Raw genomic sequence first — 23795 nt, forward strand, 5'->3', positions numbered from 1 at the left:
CTGGCCGATAAGTGTTTTCATCCCGCTGATCGAACTCTTGACATTCTAATCACTAAACTTCCCACCTATAATAGGAAGACACATCCGCTTAACTACCTGTTAAAGAAAAAGGTTGTATTGCAGTTGAATTGTAGTAACACCCATCAGGCTGTGTGGTATGAACGAGAAAATGTGACTCTCTCTACCAGATATACAAACACTGTAATTTAAAAAATTAGGACCGATGCTATAAACAAACAGTATGAGGCCCTGGATTTACAACCAAGATTGTCCATACACGCCTTTGTATTGCAAGTAATGAGGGAGAATTGTGTCCCCGAAATACAAGGTCATTATTTTATTGACACAGCTTATTGGCACCCAAATCAGTCCCTGGCTTTCAACAGTCCAAACCCATGGAAGTGGGATGTCTTATGCAATGGTGTGGATCTGCCTAGAGTGAATGAGTAGATGAATGGAAGGCCAATGAATGAAGAAATGAGAGGCGTGCATATGACTGTAGACTGGCAAGATCCCCAAGGATATGATTTGGATTTTGACTTAAATTTAGATGGCCCATTTGTATGGCCATTCTGCAATGCATTTGATGAAGGCTTTTGGATATTCAAGCAAATTACAAAGTTTAAGAGTGATGAGATGTTCCCTGGAATAAACACCCCAGTTATTGATCCCAAACATTGGTATCCCTGGAAAGGGCGAGGAAAGATCTGTGTAACAGTTGTACGGGTACCCAATGAGATGGATATTCTTGTGCCGGGGAAAATTAGTTCAGACTCCTGTAAGGCTCATATAGTGAAGGCAGCAGATCTAGTTGTCCCTTTACTCTCCTCTCACTGGACAGTACTAACAGAAACGCAATTTATGTTGTATACATGGAGGATAACTTTATCTGATTTCCGGGTTGATAAATGGGATAAAAGGTGTGCAGCCTTCATCAAGAATCAGGTATACATGTTGAAGGATTGGCTGCAATCTGGATATTCAGAACATTCCAATACTAGAGCAAAGAGAGGCTTGATAGAGACTGCCTTAGGAGCTGGGGGCGTGGCACTGGGTGCCCTAAACACAATGGATCTAGAAGTGCTCAGAAACAAGCTAGGAGGGTTGGCACAACATGTCGGGGAAGGGGTTAAGGTGCAGCTAGATGTCAATCATATCCTCGAGAACCTACAACATGCTTACATCGATGCTACTACCTCATTAACGGAGGTAATGAAACAAAAATTCACCGGACTGATAGCAGGATTATCCAAGGTACAGGAAGACGTCCAACTTGCTTTATCTTGCACCCAGGTACAATCAGAATTGTCTCAGGACCTCAGAGTTATGATTGCCTCTTTTTTGGCAGGGCAATTTCCACTAAATTTGAGAAAACAAGCAGGTAGGGTAGTATCCAAGTTTGCTATGAGTCATGTGGATTGGTGGATGACCCAGTTCCATGGCTGTAAAAACCTGACCTGCACTGTCTCATCCCTGATTCCAGTTTCAGGGACTGAACATCGTGCATATACCACAGTCAATTTGGGTACTATCCTATCGGACTCTACCGTGTTACACCCCCAGGTCCATCATGATCTGATGGTTTATGAGTCCGGACAACCTCAAATGATTGATACTGATGGGTGCTGGAAAAAGGAAGGAGTTGTGTTATGCCAAGGGAAACAGGACAGGACCTTGAGACAGCAATGCTGGCACAAGGAGGGGTCATGTCTCATGGATACCGAGGAGTTGTCACAACCTTATTTAAAATACTTGGGGCAAGGGTATTGGTGCTGGTATCAAATGTCCAGTGATGCCCTATACTCTGCATACGGGTTGAACTGCACTCAGCGTGGTACACTATCTCAGGCCCTGTCCCTGCTCCCTGCGCCCAGCAAGAGTAACTGTGAGGGGTTACGGTGTTCAGGCACAACCAACACCAAAGGCCCAATTTTTGGCACCTGTATGCAGAGGCGTACCTAGGGTCTCCAGCGCCCTTGGCAAGGAGCTGTATCGGGGCCCCCCATGACCATGCCAACCTCCCCCCTTCCTCAATATTCCCCCCCCTTGCAATCTCCCCCCTTCCTCAATATTTCTAGCCCAGCCCCCTTTCCAAGCTCCCCCTTACTCAATATAACCTTCCAACCTTCCTGAAATCTACCTATGCAAGACTTGTCCCACGCAGCACTCACAGAGCCAGCTGTCCAATAAAGGGCTATCCTTACTTGCCTCCCCCCTGTCATGGTAGGGGAGCGGAGGGGGGCGTCCGATGTCTGGCATGCTGTCTGTGTCATGCTGAGTGCTGGGTAGTCACGTGACACCCGGCGCTCCTACGCAGACCGCGAGGGGGCGGTGCTCCCCCTGTGTACTGTGCAGGACTGGTGCAAGGATTTTTGACACCCTAGGCCAAACCTCATTTTGCCACCCCCTTCCCCCAAATTGGCCTCGCCCCTGACTCCACTACCTTTGCCCTGCCCATGTATACAGTGGAGACTACACAGACCTACCTGGTTCCCACTTTCAGCTACCTAACCACTACACTGACCTACCTAACCACTACACTGACCACTACACTAAACTATCTAAACACTGCACTAACCTACCTAACCACTACACTGACCTACCTAACCACTACCCAAACCACTACACTGACCACTAACCTATCTAACCACTACACTGACCGCTAACCTATCTAACCACTACACTGACCACTACAATAACCTACCTAACCACTACACTGACCACCCTAACCACTACACTGACCACTACAGTGACCACCCTAACCACTACAGTGACCACCCTAACCACTACACTGACCACTACACTTCAATGCAGAATGACCAGCGTGTGCCCACTTCAATGCAGAATGACCAGCGTGTGCCCCCTTTCAATGCAGAATGGCCAGCATGTGCCCCCTTTAATGCAGAATGACCAGCGTGTGCCCCCTTCAATGCAGAGAGATCAGTGTGCTCCCTTTCAATGCAGACAGACCAGCGTAGTGTGCCCTGCGCCCCCAACGCACCGGTTGCCACTGCTCCTTACCTGTCCATGGCTTCCAGGCTCCATCTTCGGGCTCCTCCAGCCACCCAGCCGCTCCACAGCCGCTCCACAGCCGCTGTATCTTCAGTGCACTAGCACCATGCACCGCCCCTCCCTTTCCCTTCCACCCTCTGCACTTGAGAGTTGCTGGGCAGTGGGAGGACCAATAGGCTGCTGCGGAGGGGCAGACCTTATAGGAGGGGGAGCCAAAAGGACATCGCAGCACAGCACATTTGGGCGAACAGGCAGGGTGAGTGACGCTGCCGCACTGGACTGGTACTGCTCTATCAAGGAACAGCAGGCTGCCTGGGGGCGCAGGCTGAGCGTGGGGCGGGGAGCAAAAATGAACACTGACAACTGTTAACACTGGCGGCGGGCGCGGTTATCGCCAACCCCATGGTACGCCCCTGGGGTTGTAGTGAGGAAGGTGCAAGGGAGGAATTTTCCTTTTCCCGGAATCAGGCGCTAAGATATATTCTATCTGGTTACCTCCTGGTTACCTAATTAATAGGATGTAAAGAAACTTACAGAAGATACAGGAGTCATGAGTTTGATTACATTTTCAGGGCAGTCGCCTGGCGGGCGCGGTTATCGCCAACCCCATGGTACGCCCCTGCCTGTATGACAAGTACATGCCATTTCAAATTTGTATGGAATTCTTACCAGCAGGTCCCATTGCTGCGCCCAGCAAGAGTAACTGTGAGGGGTTATGGTGCTCAGGCACCACCAACACCAAAGGCCCAATTTTTGGCACCTTTATGACAAGTACATGCCATTTCAAATTTGTAAGGAAATCTTACCAGCAGGTCCCATTCCTGCACCCAGCTAGAGTAACTGTGAAGTGTTACAGTGTTCAGGCACCACCAACAGAAATTTCAAATTTGTATGGAATTCTTACCAGCAGGTCCCGTTCCTGCACCCAGCAAGAGTAACTGTGAGGGGTTCAGGCACCACCAACACCAAAGGCCCAATTTCAGTTTTAGTTCCTGCCGATACTAACCTTCCAGGTCCCCATCAATCACTCCAGCAGGTTTGCATAGCTGACACCCAACCTTGGCCAGGTCAGATGACAGCACAGCGCCCCCACTAGATCACTGATAAGAACAGATACAACACTTGATCTTTGACAAATTTCAAATTGGTATGGAATTTTTAGCAGAAGGGCACGTTCCTGCGCCCAGCAAGAGTAACTACGATGAGTTACGGTGTTCAGGCACCACCAACAACCAAGGCCCAATTTTTCTGCACCTGTATGACAAGTACATGCAATTTCAACATTTGTATGGAATTTTTAGCAGCAGGGCCTGCCCCTGTGCCCAGCAAGAGTAACTGCGAGGGGTTGCGGTGTTCAGGCACCACCAACAACCAAGGCCCACTTTAAGCCTCATTAAAATCAGTGGATCACTGCTCCTTTAAAACAATCTTTTTTTTTTTTTTTTTTTAAAGAATTCAAAAAGCTCTTTATTTCTCTTTAAAACAATAAAATAAAAATGAAAGGATACAAAATAAACTATTATTTTATTTTAATAATATTTGGTATTTGATTATATGATTTTGTAAATGTTCCTGGAAAATAATAAAAATGTAATAATAAAAAAAAAACACAATAAAAAGCCAAATGGTCATGAAAATGTTCATGAATCTAAGTCCTTAGAGACATATAAAAGGCACAAATTCACTTCCTAACCTTTAGTCAGGTGGTGTAGAAGGCCAATCATGGGGGTTTTCAAACATACCACCTTCCTCCTTAGGGTCAGGGCTTCCAGTAGACTTTTTTCAGCATGTGAAGAATGAGACAGCTGACAGAGTGGGGTTGATTGACTAAAACGAAAGGGGGCCAAACCCGGTGAAGCCCTGCACAGAAACCAGCTTCAAAGTTTTTTCTACCTCAAACATTAATTGAATAAAAAAACGATAATTTTTTAAAAAAATGTTTGCATTGCTACATGGTCCCCAGGTCAGGACACAGACCCCCAACCACTTTTTTGGGCAATAACTTGCATTTAAGCCTTCAAAATGAGGCCGTTTGATTTTTGACGTTCAAGTCCCATAGATTTCAATGGAGTCCGTTTGTTCGAACAAACTTTTCCCCTGTTCGCGGTGTTATGGTGCGAACCGAACAGGCGGGTGTTCGGCTCATCACTACTTAGCTCAACTGGAGGCTCTCAATGCCCCCATCTCTCTAGAGGACGCCCAGCTGACTATTAAATGCCTCCCTTCCGCCAAGGCCTCGGGCCCCGACCACAATGCTGCTGAATTCTACAAATTTACCAGTTACTTTATCTCTGACACTTTAAATCATGTCTTTATGGCAATGTGAGAGAGTGGTTTATGACTCCCCATGTGAACTTAGGCCCACATTAAACTTATGTATCTCAAAGAAAGGGAAAGACCTTCTACATCCAGGTTCTTATAGGCCAATCTCATTGAATAATGTCAAAATCCTTTCCAAAATAATAGCGTCCTAGCTAGCATCACTCCTTCCTGCTCAATCAGGATTTGTCCCGAGGCGTTCAGCCACCTTGAACATTCACAGAGTCCTTTTAGCGCTGGAATAAGCCAAATCCCTTCTAGATTAAGACATCGTCATTATCTCTTGATGCCAAAAAGGCTTTCGATAACATCAGCTTCTCCTGGTTGTTCATGATAATGAGAACGTTTGGCTTCTTGGGCCTGATTTTGGACTTTATACGACAGATGTATGCATCCACTTCTGCTCGCTTAATCACTCCAGATTTAGTTTCTGATACCATCCCTTAAAACAGTGATCCTCAAACTACGGCCCTCCAGCTGTTGCAGGACTACACATCCCATGAGGCATTGTAAAGCTCTGACATTTACAGACATAACAAGGCATGATGGGAATTGTAGTTCCTGAACAACTGGAGGGCCATAGTTTGAAGACCCTTGCCTTAAAATAAGGGTATGAGACAGGATTATCATCTCTCCCCTCTTCTCTTTAATATTGCAATTGAGCCACATTCCAGAAATTGAATACTTAATTCAAAGGAAGTCAGTGGCGTCACTATTGGCAATCTAACCTTATGCTTAGCCCTGTTTGCTGATGATATTTGTATCATTTTCCTCAAATATTTTATCAGATTTTAGTAAACTTCAGGAATTGTTTGCAGTTTGACTCTGGGTTAAGAATCAATTTTGATAAGAGTGAAGTCCTACCCTTAAAGTGGATGTAAACCCTCACATATACCCAGTGAAGTGAACAGCCTCAGATGATACACAGAGATTAAAGAAATCTCCCTACTTGGGTTTTATTTGTATGTTGTCTTCAGCTTTCTACAATGTTTAGAAAATGAACAGCATGTTAGAATTTTTTCTTCCTGGGGGTGGAGTCGTGGCATACACTGTGTGACAGCTAATTGGAGAAAAGACCCCCCCCCCCCCACATAGGCACAGTAAGGAAGAAACATGTAGAGCTATGCTGCTAATGCTAATCTATCTCTATGCACCCACCCGACACAGATTTTCAGCTGCTTTCATATCCGGTGTCGGAGAACTTGTCAGAAGATATCATGCTGATAACAGATTAACTGAGCAGCAGAAAGACACGGTACTAAGGGCTTTTGAAAGAGATAAGTAAACACTGCAGAGGTCAAATTTTCATGAATGGGGTTTACATCCACTTTAAACCCTCGTGAGTCAGCTAAATGGGGACCATCTTCTCCATTTAGCATTATTTAGCATTGCCAATCAATATCTCACCTACAGTATCTCACAAAAGTGAGTACACCCCTCACATTTTTGTAAATATTTTATTATACCTTTTCATGTGACAACACTGAAGAAATTATACTTTGCTACAATGTAAAGTAGTGAGTGTACAGCTTGTATAACAGTGTAAATCTGATGTCCCCTCAAAATAACTCAACACACAGCCAATGATGTCTAAACGGCTGGCAACAAAAGTGAGTACACCCCTAAGTGAAAATGTCCAAATTTGGCCCAATTAGCCATTTTCCCTCCCTGGTGTCATGTGAATCATTAGTGTTACAAGGTCTCAGGTGTGAATGGGGAGCAGGTGTGTTAAATTTGGTGTTATCACTCTCACTCTCTCATACTGGTCACTGGAAGTTCAACATGGCACCTCATAGCGAAGAACTCTCTGAGGATCTGAAAAAAAGAATTGTTGCTCTACATAAGGATGGCCTAGGCTATAAGAAGATTGCCAAGACCATGAAACTGAGCTGCAGCACGGTGGCCAAGACCATACAGCGGTCTACCAGGACAGGTTCCACTCAAAACAGGCCTCGCCATGGACGACCAAAGAAGTTGAGTGCACGTGCTCAGCATCATATCGAGAGGTTGTCTTTGGGAAATAGACGTATGAGTGCTGCCAGCATTGCTGCAGAGGTTGAAGGGGTGGGGGGTCAGCCTGTCAGTTCTCAGACCATATGCCACACACTGCATCAAATTCGTCTGCATAGCTGTCGTCCCAGAAGGAAGCCTCTTCTAAAGATGATGCAAAATATAGCCTGCAAACAGTTTGCTGAAGACAATCAGACTAAGGACTAAAAATAGTTTGGTTCAGATGGTGTTAAGAATGTGTGGCGGCAACCAGGTGAGGAGTTCAAAGACAAGTGCTGTAGCCGCTCAGAGAACCTGAGATCTGAAGGAGGCTACGCCTCCGAAACGTTGTCCTTAGCAACCCCATGCAAGTCATGCTCTGGGTCCCGATCGGGGAGTCTCCTTCTGCTTAACCGCATTGTCAGTTTCTCTGAGCGGCTACAGCATCCGGCTCTTGGAGGGTGTGTGGCGGCGGCTGGACCGTGCGCAGGCTCACCACATCGAGTCTCCTTGAGTAATCCGAGGTGGTTGGCTTAGCCGTACGATACTCACTGATCAGTGCAGGACCAACAGCTGAGCCGCCGAGGCTAGGAGGAGAGAGCCCTGTAAACATCATCGGGGGATATTTATTTCCATTCATGACTTCCTATCTGTTTGTGAGTACCTGTTTTTATGGCTTCTATTAACTTCAAATAAATGGTGTTACACTAGGGCGGTGTGCGCTCTGTTCCTTTATTTTTTATAGTGTTATAAGAAACCACGCATTGCCCTTCCACAACTTTGTCGCCCTAAGATCAAGTGGTGCAGGTCTCCCCAATTTAAGGTTCTACAATCTCTCATGTTTGCTTAGGTAGGGCCTGGACTCGATATCTGGAAAATCTCGGTATACTAATTATATATGTGAGGACGCCCTTGTCTCTCCATTTACACTCCAATTTGAGGGCTCTAACAGTTCATTTTCAATCTAATATTTTTTTTGTAGAGACCATGTTATAGCCTGGAAAGAGGTGCGGAGACTGCTGGGGCTACCCTCAACCATTTCTCGATACTCATTCATGGGAACCCCATGTTTCCTTCTGCTAATGATTATAAGGCTTTTGTTCAATGGCTTGCCTGTGACCTCTTTGATGTGGCCTCATTTTATAAAGGTATCCCTAGTGCTCTTAAGTCATTCTCTGATCTCTCTCAAGAGTACTCCTTAGAGCTGTGCCACATCTTCTATTACCAACAACTACTCATCTACCTGCGGACCTGCTACAGCTCTAAACAGGACCCATTTCAAAGCACGTTTATTGAGGTGGTTATTAACCACGATGATTACTCTATTTCTAGTTTATAATCTCATTTTATTACACACCAGTCGGCAAAATATCATCTCGTTCCATTTCGGAAATGGACTCGAATCCACGAGGATCCTGATGCTCCAGAAAAACATCTTGTGGGCTATCATAAGATTTGCAAGCTCGTCATATCGGAAACCTGATGAGAGACTCAATTTAAATTACTTTACAGGGCCTACTACCCTTTCTGCACTAACCCCATGGATCCTTCTCAATCACAGTGTCCTTGGTGCTCACTCCAACAGCCCACACTATTTCATTACATCTGGGAATGTTCATCTGTTTCTACTTTTTGGAACTCTATCCTTTGCTAAATTACTAAAGTTACATAGTTAGTCGGGTTGAAAAAGGACAAAGTACATCTAGCTCACCCAATAAAAAAAAACAAAAAACTATACAATCACATATACACAATCCTATACCCACAGTTGATCCAGAGGAAGGTGAAAAACCCCAGCAAAGCATGATCCAATTTGCTATAGCAGGGGAAAATAATTCTTCTTGATTCCCCGAGAGGCAATCGGATATTCCCTGGATCAACTTTACCTATAATTGTTAGTACCCAGTTATATTATGTACACCTAGGAAAGAATCCAGGCCTTTTTTAAAGCAATCTACTGAGCTGGCCAGAACAACCTATAGAGGGAGTCTATTGCACATTTTCACAGCTCTTTCTGCTTACTGTGAAGAAACCTTTCCGTATTTGGAGACAAAATCTCTTTTCCGCTACATGTAAAGAGTGCTCCCTTGTCCTCTGTGATGACTTTAAAGTGAATAACTCAACACCAATTTCACTAAATGGACCCCTATTGTATTTGTATGTGTTGATCATATCCCCTCTCAATCTCCTCTTCTAAAGAGACAATACATTCAGTTCCTCCAATCTTTCCTCATAGCTGAGCTCCTCCATGCCTCTTATTAGTTTGGTTGCCCTTCTCTGCACTTACTCCAGTTACTCAATATCCTTTTTGAGAATTGGTGTCCAAAACTGAACTGCATATTCCAGATGAGGTATTACTAATGATTTGTACAAGGACAAAATTATATCTCACTCTCTGCAGTCCATGCCTCTCCTAATACAAGAAACCTCATTTGTCACATAATTGCTCAATGAAATAATACATTGAGGTCGGCTTGTAAGTTGGAGACATCCTGTAAAGAAGTTATTCCACTGCATAGCTTGGTGTCATCTGCAAAGACTGAAATGGCACTTTTAATCCCAGACTCTATATCATTTATAACTATATTAAAAAGTAAGGGTCTCCACACTGAACCTTGGGGTACACCACAGATAACCTTAGACCATTTATAGTAAGAATCGTTAACCACTACTCTCTGAATTCTGTCTTTTAGCCGGTTTTCTATCCATTTACAAACTGATCTTTCCAAGCCTGTAGACTTTACCTTACACATTAGCCGTGTGTGGGGAACTGTGTCAAATGCTTTTGCAAAATCCAAGTATATTACATCCACAGCCACCCCTCTGTCCAAGGTTTTACTTACCTCTTCATAAAAAGAAGAGTCCTCAATGTAAAGCTGCCTAAGGACCCCTACTGTGTATCTTTGGCTGCAAAGTGTCGGCTATCCCGCTTCACTCTTCGGCTTTGTCTGGCCTCCCGCATATCTGCTTACTGTTAGCTTGTAGATCAATTTTGTCTAACTGGATCCATCCCTCACTGCCTTGTCTCATGGCTGTTAAACAGGCTTTACTATCACTCTTCAAATTAGAGAAACTGGACACCATCGTACACAACTTTTGCACTACCCGACGCTTTTTCGCTAGGTGGCAAAGTTTTATTGAGTACACGTTTTCATAGGAGAAACTTTCATCCACCATGCGCCCTTTCTGCTATACTGATTGATACCTGAAAAGCAATCTTTCCAAGTCCTTGGGCAGGCTAAGAGTACTTGATCCTGACCAGCCCTTGAATCTTCCTCTCTTAATCCTCTAGTCCTATGGAACTTCCTGGTTAGCTAGACATCCATTACGGAATATGCTTTGAGTGTAATGCTTGCCATTGCTCAAAGTGTTGTATGACACTGTGTGTTCACTCGACTGTAGTTATTAATGCTTCCACTCCTGAGGGTGTTCTCATAGAGTACTAAGTTGGCATTTAATGTGTGTTGGTTAAATATGCCTCCCTCTCCTTCTCCCCCTTCTTTTCTTTTTCATTTGTCCTTTATACATGTTATGCTTTTGTAAAGGCTGCCTGGTCTTCTGGCCACCGCCCACACACTTGGTGTTCTACCTTCTACTCATTAAAATTCAATAAATATTTAAAAAACAAAACAAAAAACAGGAGTGTTGTATAGTGCTCAGACAAAAAAGGTCTAAATGGAGCACTGAAGATGGATATAAGCTAAATGACAGTACTAATTCATTAATTTCAAGTTCCTCATTCATACCTGTGGGGATAAAGTGTTCAGCCTGTAGATCCAAAAGGTCTCTCTTTCACAAAGCTTTTTAAAACACTCAAATTTGAGAGTAGGAATTGCCTCTATGACCCATACTTTGAGTCCTTCTGTGTTTTTGGAATGTTTTTATTTAAAGTGGAGAGGCACGCTGTGTTCAATGTCCCCTTGCTAAATAAACCTCTTATGCTCCCCAAATGTGGCTCGCAGAGGTCAAATAGTTCTGCCAACATATAGTGCATCAACCCACAGGGACAAATCAAGCAGTATACACAGTAACATAGTTTGTGGCCACACCCCAAAATGCATACCCACGCCCATCATTATCCCATCATTATCACACATGACATTATTATGGCCATTTTGTGGGCCTGCCACACTTCCTTTCTGCCAACAGTGGTTCTTATCCATGTGATATACACACTCAGTCTGCTGCTTCTGCTGGCTCCTCCTGGTGTTCCCCTGGTCAACTTCCTGGTTCCAAGCATCTTACATCACATCCAGGCAGAGGGGCTTGCTTACCATTGACCACCTGGAAGGTTGCCACCCGCTGGAGACTTAATGATACGTTTTTTATTGTCTTTAAAATGTGAGTGCATGTTTATTGTTTTTCATTTCACCAATATGTTTTAATAAATGCTACACTTAGGAAGTGGTGCTTTTATCTCTTTTTTTCCCCAGATACTTCTTGGAAGAGAGACTGCTGACACTACCATAATATGAACTTCATGCCACAGTGACTTTTATGGACTTTTCTCAGGGTCTAAAAAGACTCCCTTCATTCATTTATCATTTCTTGCCCATTTCTTTTTTCAATTGCACCAGTGCCGCCTTTTTTTTGCACCTGGGTACATTTAGGGTGTTAATGCCCGAAAATATCTTTCCTAATTACTGCTTGATTACATTACTGTTAGGGGTGTTTTGGGGAAATGTCTTATACATATCTGATTTCTTTAACTCAAAATTGAAATACCAGGGATCTGTTTAGATCCCTGATATTATTTTTTGGAGATACAGAAAGAGATCTAGGACACAGAGTCCTCAAGCTCCTTCTCCTTTGTAGCTCAGCACTCACCTACATTGAACAATTAAGTTGCTCAATAGCAAGCACTTCCTGGTCAGTCACAAATTGAGGAGATAGTAAAAATGTCATTTGTGTCTATGAAAAGCCTAAGAAGCACCCTCTTTGGAACTAATGAGGTTATGTTAGGCAATGTATAGGCCTCTGATAGGGGAATGCAAAACATTTTGTTGGACATAGAGGTTCACAGGACAATCTGCAAACCTACAGAAAGAGGGACACTCAACTAGATAACTAGCTGACTGATCAGTATATGAGAAAATAATCTACAAATGAAAAAAAAGTTAATATGGCATAGAAGTCTTCTGGTTTATGTCTCAGTCAAAAAAGTATAAACCCATACCAGCAGATTCACAGCTCTGAAAAAAGGGGCCACAAGCCAGTGATGTTAAAAAATTGACAGATTCACTTCTTTCCACCCTAGGTCTGCCCCTGTAATGAGTTTCACTCCTCCGGGCTCATATGTAGAGATTATGCATGTAAGCAGATTTCTAAATAAACAGCAAATGATAGACCTGTGATTGGGGATAATAAAGCAAAATAATGAGGGGGTGTCCGAAGATCAAGATGGACCCTGGTCTTTGAGGCTCTGTACACTGGACCGGGTAGTAGTGACTATCCCCTGCACCCAGCAGCACCTGCACCTTCACGGAAGACTCATCCAACCACCGTCCACCCCTGCTAAATGGCAACGAAACAGAAAGAGGAAGCTTACTACCTGATTGGCTCTCCCCCTCACATGCCAGTTTTAGGCAGTCCTGCCAAGGCACGTATGAGGCTTGACTCCCCTGCTACCGATCCACATGAGGTGAACAACTCTTCCCCTTCTCATGGGTTACTGTCAGCTCCCCCTGACGCCATCTCCATGTTCCCAACATCCAGTCAACCAGTGTTAGATTCTACCCTTAAGGGAAATGTTATGATCACTTTGCAGCTCCACACAAGCTGACATGCTCCATCTTATGCAGCAATTTAAACAGGATGTTTCCACACTAGGGAACAGGGTTGAGCACATGGAGACAAAGATGGAAAATTATGCAATCCCTATAAATTATGTAATTGATGCTCAAGAAGCACAATTGGAGGATCGAAATTGGATTAGGGATAAGTTAGCTGACATTGAAGACTGGTCCCACCGGAACAATGTCAAGATAAGAGGCATATCAGAAGAGAAACAGCATCTGTCCACATATGCCCATGGCCTGATCAAAACACTCCTCCCAAAAATATTGAGCTAGTAATAGATTGCATCCAAAGGTTCTCCAAACCTAAACATCTACCTGATTCGATACCCAGGGATGTCATCATGTGGATCCATTTTTTCCACACCAAAGACCAACCTATGCAGAAAGCTAAATCAGCAGGAACCTTACCTGGACCCTATGCGAATATACAACTTTTGGCGGATCTATAGCAACATACCCTACAACGGCACAGGCAACTGAATACTATTACCAAAGCAATACGCAACCATCAAATACCGTACCAATGGGCAAACCCAGCCAAATTCCTGGTCACCTATCAAGATTCCAAACATGCTATCTTCTCTCTCTATAATGGTCTCCAACAATTGCAAGCCTTGGGCATAATTCCAGATCCTCCTGCCTTGCAGAACCCATTTTTAATACAAGCAGCAGCTCCTTATTACCAACCACTGCCTCAAAGGATCCAGCCAAGGTCAGACCCTCGCTAACGGGCACTATGGGCAACCTGGCAACACATTGACCACTCCGGTATAACTTAGCCTCAGGCTTCTCGCAGAACTTTTTTTTCACCCCCGATTGTTCTTTTAGGACACAGCAGCGTCCCCTTTGTTGAAAGTATTTTTCAGTAGTCAACTGTCACCTACTCAGCTTGAATATCAGTTCACAGACATCTTTACTTACCTGTCCTATCACACTTATCTGTTATCTCCATACCTCAGTCTTTAAGCTTCAGTAGCTTCCCTTACCACACTAACTTCAATTGTAGACCACAACCTTCCACCCCAACAGATTGCTTATCTCCTTTTCCCTTAAACTGACGCGATGACCATCAAGATCTTATCTATCAATACAAAGGGCCTAAATCCCCCAGCTAAAAGAGCTTCTCTGTGGCATTTAGCGTTGTCTGCCAAAAGCGATATTGTGTGTGCACAAGAAACGCACTTTAATTTTCAGCACCAACCCAAATGCTCCCACAGATCCTTCCCACAAATCTTCACTGCCAGTGCTCCAGCAAAAAGAAAGGGAGTCCTCTTGGCGATCAAAGACACAATCTCTTTTCAATTACAACAATGCATTGAAGACAATGATGGTCGTAATATCATTCTCGTATGCCTTCTAAACAACTTTCCCTACACGAATGTCAATGCGTATGCTCCCAACATCCACCAAATCTTCTTTTGAAGAACCTCTGCAAGAAAGTCCAAATCCAACATGGTTCCACCATCTGATGCCTGCACTCCTCAGAGCGTGATTACATATTCTTGACCTTCTGCCACAATGTCTACTCCCGCATTGACCTCTTCCTAGCAGACAAATGGATCCTGCAGAAAATATCAGCATTGGATATTCTTCCCAGTACATGGTCTGACCACGCACCAATATGTATAACTATTGAGGACACCCTAAGCTCTAACCATGCATTTGTTTGGGGAATAAACACTCATCTCCTGCAAACATCCCCTTACTCAAAAGATCTCCGCCGTCACCTTGAAGAATTTTTTGAATTTAACATGGTCCCAAAAACGGATCCAGACATTCTATGGGCTGAACACAAAGCATATATGCGAGGGATTTTTTTCTGATTAGGAGCTAAAATGAAAAGGGAAAGGGCGCAGTGCATTGAAAAATTATTGAAAGTCATTTAATCCAGAGACTTCCAAAACAAACACCACCCTCACCCGAAAATTAAAATCAAAACTGGGCTATCTTAGACTGGAACTTAGAACAATACTACTAGAAAATTTTTAAAAAATACATCTCACAAGGGTTCAAATCCTTTCATCAGGTGCGCGCAGATTTCTATTTGCCTTGCACATACTGTATATCTTCTATTATTATCAACTCAGGCATGCAGTGCGTGCGCAATTTGGTTCATTGGAGAACCCAATACAGATCCCTCCTATGGAGAAGATGCTGAGACACCCTGACCCAGCTGGGCTTATTTCTACGTATTATGCTGCTCTTATTGCTGATTCTAACTCTAGATTCCAAACTGCACAGGCTAAATGGGTAGATATGGATATACTCCTTACAGGGTCAGACTGGTCTGAATTCAGTTATACATATGGTATCTCCCTAATCTCCTCTAGAGATCGCATTATACAACTCAAAATTTTTCACCACTCACATCTCACTCCTGCTAGACTTTTTAAGATGGGATTATACTAGTTGGCCGAGTGTTTTAGAAGTGTCGGTCAGGATGCTGACTTTCTCCACTGCTTCTGGGCATGTCCTTTGGTCCAGGAGTTCTGGAGAGATATAAACTCTTTCATCTAATCTGCACTGGGCCTGCCAAACATTGTAAACCCTAAAAACCGTTTGCTAGGTATCTTTGGGGATCTGTCCATTCCTCCTAATGCTAAGAAACGTCTCTGTATTCTTTACTTTTATGCAAAGAAGTCCCTACTACTATCATGGAAGGGATCAATATCTCTAACAAGATCTCTGTGGTTAAAACTGGTCAATGTCTCAATTCCTTTGTATAGGCTCATCTTTGAGAATAGGAAAAGAAATACAACATTTCACAAAATATGGGATCAGTGGATGGCCTGTCCTCTGACCCTTACTCCTGAATTGCCATGAGTATAAAATCTGTTTATTCATCATTACCTTTACATCATACTCTGACAAATGATATGCTTGCTTATGGTTAAAGTACACTCTATGTAACTACTGACTGTAAAGTGCACATAGGATAACTTTTAGCTGTTTGTTTGTACATTGCACACTGAGTTGTGCTAAGTGTTGTGTACTCTGTTTTATAAAACTAATAAACATATCTTTAGAAAAGAGAAGAAAAATTTGAAAAACAACAAAAACACTTAAAATGATCTTTCTATGCATCTGGCAACAAAGCTGGTAAACTCTTATCTTGGCTATTAAAAGGCCGCCACCAAAAATCCCACATTCCCTTCCTACTCCACCCAATCACAAAAAAGTGTCTAACCAATCCACGAGATATTGCGGATGCATTTAGTACTTATTACAGTACTCTATATAACTTGAAAGAAGACCCATCCTCCCCAGTTCCAAATCCTGACAACATTCAGTTCTTTCTCAAAGTCATTAAACTTCCAGCTCTCACCCAAGCCCAATTGGCAAACCTAAATTTACCCTTTCATATTTCAGAGATCAAAAAGGCAATAGACGCCCTTATCAAACAACAAATCCCCAGGCCCAGATGGGTTTGTGGAGGAATACTTCAAACAGTACATGGGTATCCTCCTAAATCCTTTGAATTTTTCAATGCTGCTGCCTCCTCGTCCTCTTTCTCAAAGGAAATGCTGAATGCTTTGATTGTTACTTTGCCAAAGCCAGGGAAGGAGCTTACCTCCCCCCAAAACTTCAGACTCATCTCCCTCCTCAACCAAGACCTTAAACTGTACCCCATAATTATATCCATGATTATTATTATTATCCACTATGCCCAACAATCTGAAATGCCCTCTCTACTACTATCCTTAGATGCTGAAAAGGCATTTAATAAGGTTCACTGGCCCTACCTATACAGAACCTTACAAAAATGTGGTTTCCAAGGTCACATCTTTTCTGCCATTATGGCGCTATACTCCCACCCATCAGCCCAAGTCTATATTTTGGGATTGCTTTCTAAACCTTTCAATAACTCTAACGTGACAAGACAAGGTTGCCCTCTTTCCCCTCTACTCTTCAAACTTTTAATGGAACCCCTAGCTAAAACCACCAGATCTCACAAAAACATCAGCTCCACCGAACATAAGATAAATGTATTCGCGGATGATATTATCTTAATGTTTACAAAATGCCTTCCCGGGCTTTGATCCAAAAAGTTATTACAAAGTTAGCGCTTCTAAGTCCTCTATATTGGACCTAGGGATCCCCATACCCCAAAAGTCCACTTTGCAAACACAATATTCATACTTATGGGCCACAGACTCAATTCCATATCTGGGCATCCAATTAACCAAACAGACATTATCTTTATATCAAACAAACTACTCTCCCCCTTCTACATTCCCTTCCCAAAGATTTGGATGCTTTAGCCAAAACTTTATTATCCTGGGCAGGAAGATTAGCCACATTTAAAATGCTGAAACTCCCCCAACTACTATATATATTTAGAGTACTCCCCATCCCTGTTCCACAGTCCTTTTTTTAGCACCATCCAAAATATCCCGAGTCGCTTTATCTAGAAAGGAAAACCTCGATGCTCCCACTCTTCACTGATTAAACTAAGGAGAGTGGGCGAAACAGGCTTGGTAGATATTAAAGATTATTATCTTGCATCTATTCTGGCTCAACTCAGAGCTTGGTTTCTGACTGGCCCCTATAGTCCCTGGAAGAACAAAGAACCCTCCCAAGTGGTGGATCACGACCTTATTTCTTGGTTATACACCCAATCCTCCTCCAAATGATGCACATCAAATGTGTCTCCTACCATTTTAGCCTCAACAGCGGCATATTTTCATGTGCGGTTCAATGTACCTCTGGGGCCTAACCCCTGCAAACTCTCTCTTCCCCTCACTGGGCTCTACCAACTAATTCCAAGCCTCTCCCTTCAACCATGGTTACTTAAAGGTATCACGTATCTGTCAGATCTATATATGCTTAACCTACTCAAACCGTTTTCCAGGTTACAAGATGAATATGCCTTACCCAAATCAGAATACTATAGGTACTGGCAGATAACCCATTGTCTATTACAGAATGCCTATCTACACAAACCACTTCCTAGAAAAGCATGGCATTATCTAACCAACCGTAGATCCAGAGGAAAAGGCATCACAGTATTTTATGACCTACTGCAAAACAAATGAAGCTTCCAAAAATTACCTCCTTTGAACAAATGGGAAGCAGACCTGGGTCAAACCTTTACTGAATTCCGATGGCTGACTGCCACAAACGCCACTTTTAAAGCTATCCGCTCCACCAATTTATGGGAATTATCCCACAAGATCACTCTACATTGGTACTTAACCCCTTCCTGAATTCATGCTTGGGACCCCCTAACCTCACCTAAATGCTGAAGAGTCTACGGGGAACCAGGGAACCATTTTAAAATTTTTTGTGGATGTCCTAAACTATCTAGTTTTTGGTCGAAAGTCTCCCACTTACTCCATGAAATTCTACATGTGCCCTGCACCCTAACCCCCCATTTAGCATTTTTAAATCTGGGTATAGAAAACTTTCCACAACAATTACGCAAACCACAAACCAGTTATCCATGTTTTATTGGTGGCCAGATTGGCCTTAACCAGACAATGGAAATCCCCTGATCTGCCCTCCCTCAAAGCAGTAATCGTACTAACCCACACCCATGTCAGTTATGAAAGCATGCTCTCCTTTGAGGAAGGGAACGCCTTGAATGATTGGTCTCCTTGGACCATGTGGTACAAACACTACACTCAATCCTCACTATAAAACTCTGTTCTCTCTATCGATTTTATTACCCTTACACTTTTACCCGGGCAACCTAAGACCTCTTGTTATGGAATTTACTGCACCAAACTTATACTACCTGAGTCAAATGATTATTGGTTTTATCTCTGGTTGACACTGTGTACATTTGTGCATCGTCTTTTCTACTTGTAATTTGTATGCCACTCTCTGAAAGTGCTTGTCATGCATTTGTTTGTTTATCTTTCTTTTAAAAACTCAATAAAAACTATTGAAAAAAAAAAAGCATGATAACAGTTTATAAATATGTGTCTACCTTCAAGAAAGGGGCCACACTCCAATGAGTTTTGCTTTATTCATATTAGCACTCTCTCATTTTTGATGCAACAGTGAGGAAATGGAAAGGAATAGGTTGGACACTGTGTAACCCTGAACAGCCATGACACTACAAACTGCAGGCGCAACAAGGTAGGGCAAACAAACAGCACAGGGAATATAACTTCACTAATACCTACTACAAAATATGGCAACCAGGTGTCTAATAGCTAGATACACCACACCCCTAATTGAGAATCAATGTATTGGGAAGCAAGAAAGATGGGATTTTTAAGGTGCCAAAAAAGTAATCTAACTGATCCCTTTTTGGGCTTCTGTACCCGTTCCCATTTTTGGGTGTACATCGTGTATTCACGGTGGGTTAACAATAATAATATTAATATGGAAAGGAAGGTTCCATATACTTAGTTTGTGCAGATTTTTTTTAGAGAGATATGTATTTTATATATATCATAGTCTCTATTTTAATATAGTGCTTTTCTTGTCCCATTTGGACCTTTATATGGATCCTCTAATTTGCCCCCCTGCGGTTTGCTGATATCTCCTGGATCACTCGTTCAATATGCTGGCTTTGATTTTGCACATTTAGGTAAGAAGTAGCTTCATTGATGGCCATTTAATTTGTATGCATCTCTGAGAAATGTATGATATGTATAAATTGCATGAATAAATTGCAAAAATTGCATTATTTGCTGTTTTCTAATTCCATAGCTAGTATGTATGCTGGACTCATTAAAGTCTCCTGAGGAAGCCAATAGTTGGCGAAACATGTAGAGCTGGAGTTACCGCGTACACACATCAATCGTATGAATATTGTGCAATGGTATTATTCCATATATATTTTACATTTGTGATGTTTTCAATAAAAACTTTGCTATTTTTTCTTAAATTTTGAATAATTTTGAATTATTTTTTGGCACCTTAAAAACCCAATCTTTCTTGATTCCCAATACATTGATACACTAATACCTAGTTAAATCAACAAACGCAAGTTGTGAGTTATATGAAAAAAAAGTATTTTTCTGTTAAACTATCTGCATTACAAGGATTTTAGACTATTTCTTCAATAACTGCATGGGTAGGGGGGGTGATAATAGTGTAGGGTCCTATATAGACAGTACTATTGCAATGGCTGCAGAGAAGCAATATTTTAATTTCTTGCAAACTAACGCTGGCAACAGAATTAAATGTTTATTTATTTTTTTGTTTCTTAGAGTTTAAATTTTATTACAACATGGCCTGTGTAGCAAGTATATATATTTTGTTCAGGTGCGTTTTTTTTTTTACAAAGTGCACTTTTGCTTTAATCCTGGTAACAATTTTATACACATGCACCAATCGTACATTAGTTATTATTGGTGGTTTAAGGGTTAAATTTCCACATTAATGGTAGTATTAACTCTCAGACATAATACAGACAAATGTGAACCCTATTAGAATTAGGGGAGAGGTTGGTAACGGTATAGGGTCACCATGAGGGGAGTTCACAAGAGACAGGCTTTAATTCAAATCAGATGCACAGCTGGAATATGAAAGCAAAGATGTCTCAGTGCAGTGATCAGCAAATGTATTTCTATTATAACTTTACAGCTATTTATATGAAAGCAAGGGCAGTTGAAAGAAACAGCGATAGGAGTACAGGTCATTTTTTCCCATTGAAGTCTGTTTGCACATCAATTTATTGTAAATGTACCCCAAAGAGTACTTTATTAATTAGTATAATATACAATCCCATACCTGGGAGTGAGTTTCCAGCTTGGATCTGAAAGGAAATAGGTCACTGCGCTATTAATTATCGATGACTACTGCAACTGATATTTCAAGGCTTGGTGACCTCTTTGTGGTTTGAGAATTCAGCTAACCATGGCAGCAAAGAACCACGTTTATATGTATCATCCTTTTATTATAATATCTGGGCTTTTGGGAAGTGCAAAAGTAGGTAGCTTTAATGGCAGTTCTAATATCCAGCAGCATAGTCATCACTCTTAAAGCTGAACTTCAGGCATGGATTTTAAGGCATAGGTACATTCAGGGCTTTTTTCAGTGGGTACTGAATGGTACTGTATGTAATAGCAAAGGGTGCTAGGGTACGCTGGAGGGTCTATATATGATGGCTGCTGGGGGATCTATTGTTGCCGGAGGGGATCAATTTTTGCATGGTTGTTTATTGTTGCTGGGGAGGTCTATTGTTGCTGTTTTGCTGGAGGGGGGTTTATGTTGCTGGGGGGGTCAATTGTTGCTGGATAGGATCTGCTGTTGAGGGAGGGGTCAATTGATGCTGGCTGCTAGTAGATCTGGGGTTGCTGGGGAGGGTCTATAGCTGCTGGATGCAGGGGATTTATTTACTGCTTTTATCGATTATCGATTATCGATAATAGTACTACGTCGCTAGACTCCTCCCCCTGTAGGCGGTGCTCGCGCGCAGCTGGAGGCGCGCTCCCGCTGTTTTCAGTCACAGCGGGAGTCGGGCCAGGGGAGGAGCGGCGGCGATCGCCGCCGCTCTTCCCCTATCATCGGGGAATCTAGTTTGGAGATCAGAGTAAACAGAGCGGGCGGATCTCCTAAGTGACAGGGAGTGACAGATCGCATAGCATAGCTGAACATGCGATCTGTCCCTGACTCACTCAGTCACCTCCCCCCACACACGTTAGTAAGCACCAGGCATACATTAACCCCTCCCTCTCCAATAAAATTAACCCCTTCCCTGCCAGTGTCATTTTTACAGTAACAGTGCATATATATAGCACTGATTACTGCAGTAATGTCACTGGTACCCCCAAAAGTGTCAAAAATGTCAGTCAAGGGTCCGATCTGTCCACCGCAATGTCGCAGTCCCGCAAAAAAAAACACAGATCGCCGCCATTACTCGTTAAAAAAAAAACACCAAAAATGACAAAAATCTTTCCCTTAGTTAGTAAACGCAATAACTTTTGCGCAAACCAATCAAAATACACTTATTGTGATTTTTTTTACCAAACATATGTAGCAGAAAACAAATTGGCCAAAAATTTAAAAAAATTTTGATTTTTACATTTTTTGGGGGGGAATTTCATATAAAAAAATGTTAAAAATATTGTTATTTTTTCAAAATAAACGCTCTTTTTTTGTTTATAGCGCAAAAAGTAAAAATTGCACAGGTGATCAAATACCACCAAAAGCAAGCTCTGTTTGTGGGAAAAAAAAGACGTAAATTTTGTTTGGATACAGCGTCGCACGACCGCGCAATTGTCCGTTAAATTCGCACAGCGCCGAATCGCAAAAAGTGGCCCAGATGTAGGACAGCAAAATCCTCTAGTGGTAAAGTGGTTAAAAAAAAAACAAGACTTTAGGATCACTTTAACAGCTATGAGACATCATCTGTCAGCAGGCTTCCCCACTGACAGATGAATGTAAAGAAAACAATGCCGGCAATAGAGAAATGTTTAAAGAAAACGGCGTAGGGTCCCCCCTAAAATCCATAACAGACCCTTATCCGAGCATGCAGTCTGGCAGATCAGGTAGGGGGGGAAGAGTGAGCGCTCCTTCCTGAACCGTACCATGCCACATGCCCTCAACATGGAGGGGTGGGTGCTTTGGGGTGGGGAGCTCTGCCCCCCACCCCAAAGCACCTTACCCCATGTTGATGGGGACAACAGCCTCTTCCCAACAACACGGAGCTGTGGTTGTCAGGGTCTGTGGGTGGGGGGCTTATTGGAATCTGGAAGGCCCATTTAACAAGGGGGCCCCCCAGATCCCGCCTCCCCCATGTGAATGGGTATCGGGTACCCATTCTACCTCATCTGGAGGCACCTCAGCCCCCGTCCCCTTCTCATCTGAATCTCAGAATAACTGAAAATTTGTCTGAATTTGTATTCAGACCACAAAGAATTGCACATGTCTAGACACAAGGTTCGCATTTATGAAGAGTGTGAGACTCTGGAGTATGGACTATAAGTGTAGAAAACTGTTTTTATAACTTTCTCTGGATTTTGGTATTCCTCAATGGGACTCTATGCCCATATGACTGAGGAAGGACAACTAAGTGAGTCTAGGAGACTGGACGAGTCCAGGGGACTTAAGGAATCTGTAATTCTTGGAGGTGTGAGTGAGCCCGAGGAGCCAGGAGATCCCCTATTGAGAGGCCAAGAGTGGGCCCGTACAGCAGGGAGCTGTAACTACAGACTGAGTGAGCCAGGAAAGCCAGGAAAGCTGGGTGAGATGGTGAGGGATCAGTAAAAAATAGCAGTGTGCTGCTGAAGAGGGGACCAGATGAATCAGCAGGTGAAAGTCCCCTGCGTGGCCAACAGTTTTGTGGACTTTATTGTTAAATAAAAGTGAACCAACGAGCCTTAAAACCCCAGTTCAGACTTGCTGTGCTTCAATCACTGAGATGAATTTCCCAGTATCACAATGATTAGATTTGTTAAATTAGTTAAATTAGTTAGAAAAAAAGGTGCAAATCCCACCCAGATAAGATTCTATTAGAGACAAGAGGCTGGAACTGGTTCAAAAAGTAATTTTTTATTGATTTAGATAGTGCAGTTAGTATAAAAATCAATGTATCCAATGTCTATATAGTGAAAACGGTACAGGCTCAACTGTTGGTGACAGAGGTAAATCATGCATGAGGCAGGGACACTCAGGAACAGTTCAATTAGGTTTCCCCTGCACTTTTATTTAGTAAGACACTAAACACAAAATGTTCACTGCAGGTAGACTTTGCACAGCAAGGCCATAGCATAAAAT

General features: G+C 42.7%; 1 protein-coding gene across 1 annotated transcript; it reads left to right on the forward strand.

The window, feature by feature from the left end:
- Positions 1–450: 450 nt before the first annotated feature.
- Positions 451–23003, forward strand: LOC309559847 (uncharacterized protein; the record flags this gene model as incomplete). Its single annotated transcript, XM_082263278.1, has 2 exons — positions 451–1885; positions 22927–23003. 2 exons carry the CDS (start codon positions 451–453, stop codon positions 23001–23003), a joined length of 1512 nt encoding a protein of 503 aa, XP_082119404.1.
- Positions 23004–23795: the final 792 nt, after the last annotated feature.

This window comes from Pelophylax lessonae (genome assembly GCF_965119305.1).
Source record: "Pelophylax lessonae genome assembly, chromosome: 7".
Classification (NCBI taxonomy): Eukaryota; Metazoa; Chordata; class Amphibia; order Anura; family Ranidae; genus Pelophylax; species Pelophylax lessonae.